At 55.9% G+C, this 11,578-nt stretch overlaps 1 protein-coding gene across 2 annotated transcripts; it reads left to right on the top strand.

Annotated features, from left to right (window-relative positions):
• Positions 1-484: 484 nt before the first annotated feature.
• LOC118904358 (cytochrome b-c1 complex subunit 1, mitochondrial) lies at positions 485-9,535 on the top strand. Of its 2 annotated transcripts, none has more exons than XM_036870370.1 (13): positions 485-641; positions 895-1,035; positions 2,587-2,673; positions 3,781-3,910; positions 4,102-4,300; positions 4,882-4,961; positions 6,887-7,002; positions 7,241-7,384; positions 7,525-7,685; positions 7,808-7,893; positions 8,386-8,474; positions 8,821-8,896; positions 9,340-9,535. In XM_036870370.1, the coding sequence occupies exons 1-13, from the start codon at positions 573-575 to the stop codon at positions 9,402-9,404; spliced, it is 1,443 nt and encodes a 480-aa protein (XP_036726265.1). In that variant the 5' UTR covers positions 485-572; the 3' UTR covers positions 9,405-9,535. The 2 variants fall into 2 exon arrangements, with proteins under 2 accessions (XP_036726265.1, XP_036726264.1); XM_036870369.1 differs by having other exon boundaries at positions 516-641; positions 892-1,035.
• Positions 9,536-11,578: the final 2,043 nt, after the last annotated feature.

The raw sequence follows: 11,578 nt of genomic DNA, 5'->3' as shown, positions 1-11,578 counted from the left end.
TGTTTTGTTTTCCAAACAAGGAATCCTTTTCACAAATTAGTCTCTAAAACTGTTGTTTTTTTCTTAGCAATATATTGCTAAATTCTTTCCATGTCAACCGTCTGAACTTTCTCCATTCCTTTAAAGAGAAAACCGTGACTTTCAGCAGCAGCCTCATAGTCCCAGGTTCCACCCTGGTGGTTTAGCCCTGGGGTTGCGATTCGCAAACATGCTGTGGCTGCGCTCCCCGCCCGCCCGGCCGCTCTGAGCACTCAGTGGAGTCGAGGCGCCCACTGTTGGCGAGAAACATCGCGCACTCTGCCCCCCACGCCACCACCACGGGTGAAGAGGGAAGATGGACTGGATCCAGAACAGACCCGCGCAGGACGATGACTAGCCAGATGGATTAATGCGCACTGGTACCCAGGGACGCGAAGACAAGAACTAACGACCAGCAGAGAATGAATATCCGCGGCGTCCTCCGCCAGGGAGCAGCCGAGCGCCAAGTCTGCGGTACTGCGCCTGCGCCTCGCGCGCCGCTGCGTCCACTCTACGCATGCGTGGGGCGGCTCAGCGTCCACTGGCGCCAGAAGATGGCGGCTTCCGCGGTTTGCCGGGCGGTCAGCGCCGGGACGCGAGTGCTGGTGCGCAGCTGCCGCTCGGTGAGGTGTCAGCGAGAGCGCAGAGCTATGGGGAACGGGTCTTTGGAACGCAGACCGGGAGCGGGCTGTTAGCGGCGGCGGGTCGAGAATGGGGAGGTCGCGGGGTCAGGGCCGTGGGAAGGTCACGGCCGAGGGCACGCATGGGAGTCTCGCGGCTGGCCTGGGGGCGGGGACGGGGATCCCACTGTAGGCCTGAGAGCTAAGGAGCGATCCTCCAATCTAGTCCTCAGTCCTGGTCTTCCCTTTCCAGCAGCCGGCCCTGCTGAGGTCGCCTGTCTTGCGGGGCATCGCCACCTACGCCCAGGCCCTGCAGAGCGTGCCGGAGACGCAGGTCAGCCAGCTGGACAACGGGCTGCGAGTGGCCTCGGAGCAGTCCTCCCAGCCTACCTGCACGGTGAGTGGGTCCGCTGTCGGGATTGCACCTCCATATTGGGCATGGTCTCTTTTCCCAAGTCGTGGTGTGACCTTGGGCTCAAGTGCTCTGTGGTTTGGATCAGACTCCACTCAGCCACCTCAGGATTGACCCTCCTACCCCAATCCCTACCCTAGCCACGCCTTGACTTCTTGGGGGCAATCCTCACCGTAACCAACACTTACTTAGCGTGTGATGCTTGCCAATCAGGAGGCCAAGTCTTTTGTCAGCTTTTTCTTCAGCAGCCCATATGAGAGAAGTGATCCTTCAGTGAGGAAAATGGGGTTCAGAGACATTAGGTGACTGCCAGCCTCACGGCCCCAAATCATAATCCCTTGCCTAGACTGGAAATGTATTGCAGAAGAAATCAACTAGAAAATTCCAGTTAAATAGATAATTTTCCTCAAAATTCACTCAAAGATAGAAATCTTGGCCAGATAAACAGAGAAGAGTCTCAAGAAGCGAACCGTCTCCTCCCCACCCCAAACTTCAAGTGGTTTTATTGGTAAATTCTTTCAGTTTTCCAGGAACAAATAATGTCCTGTGATATAAGTTGTTACTGAACACAGCAAAAGGTGATGGGCAATTTCCTTATTACATGGCACCTGTATAAGCCGAACCACGGCCTGTTGAAGCTTGGTAGAGAATGCTGTATTTCGTGGACACTAAGATGCTCTAGATTGTAAGGAACATCACTGTGCTCTAGTGGCAGGAAAAGAATGCTGCCAATTATAATCAAAGGATGCCATGGATTGTAAAACGTATCTTTCGAAGATGTTAGATGTGTAATAGATGTTCATGTAAAGAATTTATGACACATAGTACGTATATCAACATCTCTTAGGAAAGTAGATGTGAACATTTTAAGTCAGCTGTGAAACAAATAGTAAATTAAAAGATTAGGTCTATGTCACCATGGGGGTGAGTAGTGTGGTTTGTGTTTCACAGCACACCAGGAGGCTACTAAGAAAATTTTAAGATTCTCTCGTTGGGTGCCAAGGAGACACTTTGCAGTGTTAGGTGTCCAGCTCTGTTTAAAACTTTTTTTTAAGTGTGAATGAAGGCTACTTATGATGATAAAATGTTCAGTGTTTAAGCCAATAGTCTCTTCTTTAATGGCGAAAGGACACAATCACCAGAACAAAGGCAGGGTATAATTTTTAGGAAGGAGAAAAGAAGTTGTTTTCAAATGATTAGTTGCTTGCCTAGAAGAAACAAAAAATCAACTGAAAAGTGAGGTTGAATTTAAGAATTTCCTGTGGTGATGGGACAGGTGAACGTGCCTGGTTTGAAGCTTCCCTGCGAGTCTCGATAACCAGTCAGGAAATAGAGCAGGGAGGAGAGGTGATGCAGTGTGACTAGTCATTCAGCTGGTGCCCTGTACCTCTAAGCACAGGGGTCCTGCTGAGAAGCTCTTCCCCAGCGTGGGACTGTGAGCCCCTGTCTGGGGCTTGTGCTGGGTCATGCAGGGTGGGGTGTAAGGGGGGCCTGAGGTGGTTTGTGTGTTACCTTTGTTTGTGGTTTCTTGTCCAGGTGGGGGTGTGGATTGATGCTGGCAGCCGTTATGAGACTGAGAAGAACAACGGGGCAGGCTACTTTGTGGAGCATCTGGCTTTCAAGGTGAGGCTCCTAAAGTCCTGCATCTGCCCTGGGCTTAGGGCTTCCTGCTGTCCCTCCTGAGGATGCAGGTCAGAAAAGTCAGCCTCCTCAATTATGGGTTTTAGCAGGGTAGCGGGGGAAAGAGATCTCTGGATGACTTTTCTGGGAGGAGTCATGTGGACTTGGCCTCTTCTGAGTGAGCGCCTATCTGGTGAACCCCTGCACAAGGCCCCCAGAGCCAGAAAAACCCCAGGGAGCCATAGGAGCCCTGCTCTTCACCAGAGGCCAGGCCTCTGTTGTGTGCATGCATGGATGTAGAATTGTGGATGTACACGTGCATTGTAACAAACCCACAGATTTAGTTTTTGTAAAATGCTGTGCATCTCTTGTTTGTAGAAGTGAGTAGGAGCTTTCATGAGGATGGGAACAGCTCCTAAGCCACCTCGTGTTCTCATGGAGTAGAGACTGAGTTCTTAAATGAATGAAAAAAATGGAGAAGATACGGGATAGGTGGTGTTGTGGAGCAGGAATGGGCAGCTAGCCAGGTCCATCATCACAGTTGTGTGTGTCAGTCTCAACACATTGATACGTGTGTGTATCATTGGACAGCAGCACTGCCATACACGTGCACGCATACATACACACACACTGGACTAAGGTTGAGTCCTACAGAGGCCATAGCACACACACAGAGTCATATAAATGGTATGAGGGAGAGTGGGTAGTGGTAGCATCACCTGAGCACAGGTGTGAGCTTACCTGACCATGACTGTCAATAAGAGGAGAGGGAGTGCTGGTAAGGTCAGGCTGGTATGGGAGCTCTCAGTCAAATGCTATACCCCCTCTTGGTATGGGAGCTCTGGATTTCAGGTAACACTTGCTTTGGCCATGCCCTTCTTTCCTGGCCCCTGGATGTCTTCATTCTCTTGGTCCACGATGCTGTGATGTTGATTGGCTTAAGGCCTGCTAAGCACTTGGTGAGCACAGCCTCTGGGCCGTGTAACCCCAGAGTCTTTGCTGAGGGAGATACCTGTGGACCAGTGGTCCTGCTGGGACTTTAGCCTATGAGGATGGGGGTCCTGGGCTCCCATGTGGCTCCTGATTTGTCCTGTTGGTGTGTGGTTCCAGGGAACAAAGAATCGGCCTGGCAGTGCCTTGGAGAAGGAGGTGGAGAGCATGGGGGCCCATCTTAATGCCTACAGCACCCGGGAGCACACAGCTTACTACATCAAGGCACTGTCTAAGGACCTGCCAAAAGGTACGCTGGAGGATGGGACCGGGACACCGGTAGGACTCCAGGAGTGCAGAGGACAGGCACTCAGGAGCCCCTGGCCTGGCTGAAGAATGGGGTTACCCTTAGAGTATGGCCTTGCAACAAAGCAACCAGTGGTGTCAGGCCTGGGGTTTTATCCTGTTACTGGTCTCCAAACCTGTCCTTCTTGCATCCAGCTGTGGAGCTCCTGGCCGACATTGTGCAGAACTGCAGCCTAGAAGACTCCCAGGTTGAGAAGGAGCGTGATGTGATCCTGCAGGAGCTGCAGGAGAACGATGCATCTATGCGGGACGTGGTCTTTGACTACCTGCATGCCACGGCATTCCAGGGCACACCTCTAGCCCAGGCCGTGGAGGGGTCCAGTGAGAATGTCAGGTGAGCGTTGGCTGGTCTGGGGTGGAATTCGTCCCCTCATTCTGGCATGGCCAGGCCATGTCCACATGAGTTTGTCTTTAGTTGATCTACTGTCTTTGCTGTTTATTTTCCTAATTCACACAAGTGGAGACATTTTCTATGTTGCCACATGGTCCCTGTGATTCTTTTTTAACACTTGTGTGGTTTTCACTTGAATTTCGGGCTTTGCTGTAGGGTACGTTTCCATGCATGTCCTGCCAGCCTGAGGGAGGGTGCTCTGGGTATCCCTCCACATGGCTTCTTGTCCTCTGGTGGGATGAGCTCTGCTGCTGCCCCTCAAGAGCCCCCACTGTCAGTTCACACCCTCCTCAGAGGGGACTACAAGGCTGTCCTGAGGTGGGATGTGAGGGGGGCCCAATGAGGGCTGCCCTCTGGGCCCCAGAGTGGTGGGTGGCAGAAATGGGGCAAGGACCAATTGGTGTGTGGGGTCCTGCTCTCCAGAGAAGCCATGTCTCCTGGTCTGTCTCCTCAGCCCCGTTTTGTGTGACCCAGATCATTCTGGTTTGGGAGCGGTGTTGACCAGTTGGCTGTATGTCTTGCAGGAAGCTGTCTCGGGCAGACCTGACTGAGTACCTCAGTCGGCATTACAAGGCCTCTCGAATGGTTTTAGCAGCAGCTGGAGGTGAGCGATGGGCTCGTTGAAGCCCTGTGGTAATAGGGGGGTGGACTGTGGCCTTGGTTACCAGGGCCAAGTCTCCCGGTTCTGACCATAGGGATCTTCCACTCCTGGGGACACTGTTCCCACCCTGTCCTTGAGGGGAGTGACCGCTCTTCCATGCTCTTTGAGGTGGGGTCGGATTCTTCTCTGCCACCACCACTGAAACTGGCCGCCCAGGGATGCTACACCCCTCTTTAGTACAGGCCTCAGTTGGGCTGTTGGCCCCTCCAGGCCTCAGGGTTTTCTCAACCCCACCTGGTCGTAGGAGACCCAGGTTGTAGGCTGGTGGGAGATTCAAGCCCTCAGGCTTGTTTCTCTTGGCCTTGTCAGTGGGCAAACCAGACATTGCATGACAGATGGGAAGTGCGTTGAAAGGAAGGCATAGAGTGGTAGGGGGACTTTAATGGGGGACTCAGAGTTAGAGGGTAGGGAGGTGCTTTTGAAGCATGTGTCGTTTGAACAGAGGCTTAAAGAGAGGTGGGACTTAATTCGGTCAGGAGTGGGAGGTCTGTGCGGAGGGGAAGAGCAGTGTCATGGGCTGGTGTGTGTTTTGAGGCTCGCTCTGCTGCCGTGTAGGGGCCAGAGCGGAAGTGGGCAGGCGCAGGGAGTGCTTGTGGCAGGTGGCAGGTGCCTGGTGGGGGACGGTAGGAGCTGGGAGAGAAGTGCGGGGACTCAGGGTGGCTTTGTAGGTAGACACCTGACAGAGGAGGGGACGTGGCGGGGAGGGGACAGGAGCAGGCCCAGGGTGCTTTCCCAGCTTAGGTCGTGACAGCTGACTGGGCAAGAAAGATTGATAGGAAGAACATGATTGGTGGCCTTGGGGCCAGTGAACCTCGGGACCAAGAGCAGTCTGAGCTACTGACACATCAGACTTTGTTGAGTCCAACAGGATCTGAGCTCAGGGAAGGAAAGAATAAGAGGCAGAGGCACCTAGCAGGCTGTACCTGGGGGAGGCTGCTTACTACCACAGCGCCCACTGGTCAAGGCGCTATGGCAGCAAAGGCCTCCTCTTGCAGAGGTGAGGTCCAGCAGGGGTCCTGAGGCGTGAGTTTGTAACGTTACTGGTAAATGTCCCCAGCTCTCAGGGGACCCCGGAGCTAGTCACAGCCCTGCATAGCACCTCTTTGTGCCCTCTCACCTGCCAGCCCCCACAGGATCTGCTTGAGGAAGGGCCAGAGGGAGAAGGCAGGGCAGGTGGCCTTATGCCCAGGGAGCACCAGTCTTGTCCTTGGTGCTGGTGGGAATGTGTCACATGGGAATCCTTTTTTTTTTTTTTTTTTAATAGATTTATTTATTTATTTTTGGCTGCGTTGGGTCTTCGTTGCTGCCTGCGGGCTTTCTCTAGTTGCAGCCAGCGGGGGCTGCTCTTCGTTGCGGGGCGCGGGCTTCTCATCACGGTGGCCTCTCTTGTTGTGGAGCACAGGCTCTAGGCACGCGGGCTTCAATAGTTGTGGTGCGTGGACTCAGTAGTTGTGGCTCGTGGGCTCTAGAGCTCAGGCTGAGTAGTTGTGGCACACGGGCTTAGTTGCTCTGGGGCATGTGGGATCTTCCAGGTGCAGGGCTCGAACCCGTGTCCCCTGCATTGGCAGGCAGATTCTTAACCACTGCGCCACCAGGGAAGCCCAGGGGAACCCATTTTGAAGCTCAGCATGCTGCTGCTTCCCTGTGGCTGAGGTGATGGAAGCTGTTTGACCCTGAGGTGCCTGCCCCACCCATGAGATAGAGTGTGTCTGTGAAGGGTCCTCTTCCCTCACCTTGTCCTGATGTCACGTCTTCCTTTTGGTGTTTCCCATCAAGGCAGGACATGGGGTCCTCTGCTTGTGTGTGATCTCCCCTACCCTGTGCCTTGGGCCCTGGCTGGCCAGTAACTCTGCCGTCTGTCTCGGCAGGGGTGGAGCACCGGCAGCTGCTAGACCTCGCCCAGAAGCACTTCTGCAGCCTCTCTGGGACATACGCTGAAGACGCTGTGCCCACTCTCACTCCCTGCCGCTTCACTGGCAGCGAGGTGGGCTGCTTGGTGGGCGGGGGTAGTGCCCTCAGCCGGGACCTCTTGGGGGCACCCTCGTGTGCATGGCTATCTTCATGACTCCGGAGATGCCTCGAGTTGGGCAGGTGTCCTGTGGCTGCTGCCTCACAGGCACACGTGTTCACACTTGGATGCACACTCTCCACCCACACTTGGCACCTTTGCTGGTCGCCTGGGAAGTCTGGCTGTCCCTCAGCTTTGCCATGTACTGTTTCAGATCCGCCACCGTGATGATGCCCTGCCTTTGGCCCATGTGGCCATTGCAGTGGAGGGGCCTGGCTGGGCCAACCCGGACAATGTGGCCCTCCAGGTGGCCAATGCCATCATTGGCCACTATGACTGCACTTACGGTGGTGGCACGGTGAGTCCCAGGGGTGGGCATGGGATGGGACCTTGTCTTCAGGGAAGAGAGGGAGCTGGGCTGTGGGCGCTTGTACTGTGGGGTTTGGGGTGTGGACCGCAGACAGGAGGGTGGGTGCTGACCACCCTCATCCCTGGTAGCACCTGTCCAGCCCACTGGCTGCAGTTGCTGCAACCAAGAAGCTGTGCCAGAGTTTCCAGACCTTCAACATCTGCTACGCAGAGACGGGGTTACTGGGTGCACACTTTGTCTGCGACCACATGAGCATCGACGACATGATGTTCTTCCTACAGGGCCAGTGGTGAGTGGCGGCCTAGTGCTGCCAGGGAGGTGGGGAGGGAATAGGGCCCTTTGAGCAGGACCGTGGGAGGCTCAGAGACAGCACCGTCTCTCAGGATGAATCCCACCCCACCCCTGCTCTAGGATGCGCCTTTGCACCAGTGCCACAGAGAGCGAGGTGGTCCGGGGCAAAAACATTCTCAGAAATGCTCTGGTGTCTCATCTGGATGGTGAGTCCTGCAGCCCTGTGGCAAGGGGTAGAGTGCATACTGGCAGTGACAGTCCCAGTGTGGCCACCGTTCCTAACCAAGATTGGAAATGAAAACTTTGGAGGTCACACCATACCCCACCACTACCCCTCTCAGAGGGGCCTGGGGTTTTAGGTACAGGTGTGGGTAGGCTACATCAACAGCCCATGGATACAGTGACAGGTGGTTGTACAAGTGAGGGTTGTGGTCTAGGTCAGACCAGGGTCCAGGTCAGCCCAGAACGCTGGAGGTTCTGTGTGTACCATGAAGCACTTCGGCAGCCTCTCTGGGACATATGCCGAGGACGCTGCGCCCACTCTCACTCCCTGCCGTTTCACTGGCAGCGAGGTGGGCTGCTTGGTGGGCGGGGGTAGTGCTCTCAGCCGGGGCCTCTTGGGGGCACCCTCGCATGCATGGCTTGGACCCACGTGGATTGGACCATGTGGACCTGTAAACTTCCCCCAACCCTTGCAGGCACCACTCCTGTGTGTGAGGACATTGGACGTAGTCTTCTGACGTATGGCCGCCGCATCCCCCTGGCTGAGTGGGAAAGCCGGATTGCGGTAACAGGGGCCCCTGGGAGAGGTTCTGGAGTCTTGGCCTGGCAGACTCCCAGAGGGTGGAGAGTTGAGGCAGTGCAGACTGCTCCTATAGGCAACCCTGGTGTCCTAGGCAGCGTCACCTGCCTCGGTGGTGTAATTGGAGGGCAGGGCAGAGGCACTGATGGCTGTAGGGATGGGTGGGGCCCGTGGAAATCTACAGCAGGGAGAGCCCTGCTGCATTTCCCCTTTTGGTTGAGGGGCAGCTCCATGGTACGTGTGGAAGATCTTGGGCGGCTGGATAATGTTGACTGGCAGAGGTGGTCCCCAGGTGCCTGTCACTCAGTGTGCCCTCTGCTTCATCCTGCAGGAGGTGGATGCCAGTATCGTGCGTGAGGTCTGCTCCAAGTACTTCTATGACCAGTGTCCAGCAGTGGCTGGATTGGGTGAGTGGCCTAGAAAGTCTGCTCTTTGTCCTTCTCCTCAGGCCGTTGTCTTGGCCTCCCCTCTGCCTCTGCTCCCCCATCCCCCAGCTTTCCCGGGGAGCAGCACGTTGAGGCCCCTAAGAGGCTCTGCTCAATAGCCTGGCTGCCAGGGAGTTCCTGCTCAGAAAACCTGTCCTAGCAGCTCCCTGACTCCCTGCCAAGGTGCCTCCATCAGTACCCCACACCTGCCGGGTAACGGACACCTCCATGTGTGGGGTGGAGCTCCAAAGGCCAGAGCATGAAGGGACAGGCTCAGCACCCCCTGGAGGAATGTTCTCTTCCCTCTTTCCACTCCAAGCCTGTCTTGTGCTGCTCTGGGCAGCTCTGGATGGGGTGCGGCGCAGGGCCAGGTGTCCCTGTACAGGCCAGGTACCTCACCCTGATGCCCCACCCTATCCCCACAGGCCCCATTGAACAGCTTCCAGATTATAACCGGATCCGTAGCGGCATGTTCTGGCTGCGCTTCTAGGCAGGAAGCCTGTGCAGGCAAGAGGGCGGGGCCAGGGTCTGTGGTCCCCCCAGCCACAAGCATACCACCTCAGTCCTTCAAACCTGTGCTGCAGATAACCACCAACCAATAAAGTCCTGTGTTGAGAACTGCCTCGTCCCTCTCTTGGCATTGGCATGGAGTCCACTGGGCATTGGACTGGGGAGCAGGGACTTCCTCCCGGTTCTGCATCTCCTAGATCCTTCTGCCTTCCCACGTGCTGATGTGTCCTTAGCCAGGGGCAAGCGTGGGGCTGCAGCACAGAGGCCGGAAGCCTTTGATGCCCGCAGGGAGCTGAGGCCAGCTGTTTCCACTCAGCTGCATGGGCGATGCTCGTAGCCAGTCTGTCCCAAGAGTGAGGTGTGGGAGGCCATGGGAACTGCAGCCCCAGACTTGCCCTGGTAGAGGTCCCAGCCTGGGAACTCAGGGGCTCAGGTGGGAAGCCCCTTGCTGTGGGTCCCGTGCAGTCACCCTCCGGCGGACTCTGGTCCCCCAGACGGACCAGGAGAGGCCAAGGAGTGTCCCTGAGGAAGCCTCCTTCATATGTTTACTCTGGATTCTGGGAGGAGGATAGCCTGGGGCATAGTGTTCCCATTTGGTTTCTGACTGTTTGTTGCCTGGACAGGCAAGGCAAGAATCCTTTGCCTTGATTTGCCGCTGACTCAGGCTCCAAGAATATCCCTGAGCTCAGTGGGGCCTGAGCCCCCTCCCTAGACTCGGTCTGTCCCAGGCAAGTCCTGAGCTGCTGGCCCGGCAGTCCCCTCCCCACCTCCCTGAGGACCTGGTGGAGCTCTCAACTGTCTAGTCCCCCTGCCACCTTTGGGCTCTGGTCCCCAAGGCAGGTGGGCAGGTAGGCCCCTCTTCCTGTGCCCCCCAACCCTTCCACAGTCAGGTTCCCTGGGATCCCAGTGGGGGAATGGAAGTGTGGGGCCCAATTTTGCTGTGAGGGAGGTGCTGCTGGCACTTGTGGACAGGGCTCTGGGACAAGGTTTCTTGAGAGATGACTATTCAGAAGTGCCCCAGCATCCCAGCCTTGCAGTGGCCGAAACAGCCCTCAGTTCGCTACCACCCCACCCCAGTGCTTTTCCCTTCAGCCCTGTTTGTTGCCACAAGTTGTCAATTAGGAAATAACTGTCAAGTGCTTTCTAGAACCCAAGGCTGGGGGACTCAGGTCATCCTACTTTGTGAACAGCTGGAGAGAAGCTGCTGGACAGTGTAGAACCCTGACAGGCCCTCCCCTGGATGGTTATAGACACAGCATATCCAGGCTGGGGAACAGCAGGTGCCAAGCGTGTTGTCCCAAGTTTGAGCTCCTGGAGGATGGGGCTTGATTTCTCTGCTAAGCCCAGGCCTGACTCTCAAAGGCTACAGGTATGCTGGACACAGAGTGCTCGAGCTGGTGATCTGGTCCTAACGGACCTTGCATGCCTAGCCAGGGAATTTGATCTTTACTTTGGAGGCATGTTGGGGGAGGTGTATTGGAAGTTAATGGGAAGAGAAGTGACTTGGTCAGCTGAGAGTTAGCCTGGGGACTCAGGGTGGGTTTCTATGTGGTCCCGGTGAGCAGTGCTGTGGCAGAGCAGATACCACAGCAATAGTAAGAGCTGGAGTGGGCTTTGGGGGACACAAGCAGGACAGCATCCCCAGCAGGGCTGGGGTACCACAGGGGAGGGGCAGGTCGGAGGAGGATGACCTGCCCAGCTTTGGCCACGGTTCTGAGAAATTTGGAGGTGTTCAAGACAGTGGGATGTGTGGGGCTGGAATCCCCAAAAGAGGCCCCAGTTGGAGACATGGTGCCATCCAGCAGAGGTGGTGACCGAAGCCAGAGGAGGAAATGTCCCGGGGAGTGTGGGAGGGAGAAAGAAAACTCTAGGGCCCCAGTGTGTTTATGGAGGGAGCTGGTTTCTGGGGTTGGGCCCTAGGCTGTGCCTGCCAGGAGGCCACACCCCTGCTCATGAGCCTCCCCCGAGTGCCAGACCTGTGCTCATCCTCAACCTTGCTTCTGCCTCCAACAGCCTCTCCTAGCATGCTTTGAGTGACCCCCCTCACAGCAGGCAGCCATTTCTTTTGGGGGACCCCTCATGGTTCTGATGAGGTTTGCCTGAACACCCTCTCAGCTGAGCCTCTGGTCTCCCCTAAAGGCTAGACCCAAATGT

Source organism: Balaenoptera musculus, chromosome 11 (assembly GCF_009873245.2).
Source record: "Balaenoptera musculus isolate JJ_BM4_2016_0621 chromosome 11, mBalMus1.pri.v3, whole genome shotgun sequence".
Lineage (NCBI taxonomy): Eukaryota > Metazoa > Chordata > Mammalia > Artiodactyla > Balaenopteridae > Balaenoptera > Balaenoptera musculus.
This window is presented reverse-complemented; position numbering and strand designations above follow the sequence as displayed.

What these genes read in the sequence shown, in the direction of transcription:
- LOC118904358 (XM_036870369.1), top strand. Translation starts at nt 573, where the DNA reads ATGGCGGCTTCCGCGGTTTGCCGGGCGGTCAGCGCCGGGACGCGAGTG. An exon ending in CCTCCCAGCCTACCTGCACG is followed by an intron (nt 1,036 to 2,586) that starts GTGAGTGGGTCC and finishes TTTCTTGTCCAG; the next exon opens with GTGGGGGTGTGGATTGATGC. An exon ending in GGTTTTAGCAGCAGCTGGAG is followed by an intron (nt 4,962 to 6,886) that starts GTGAGCGATGGG and finishes CTGTCTCGGCAG; the next exon opens with GGGTGGAGCACCGGCAGCTG.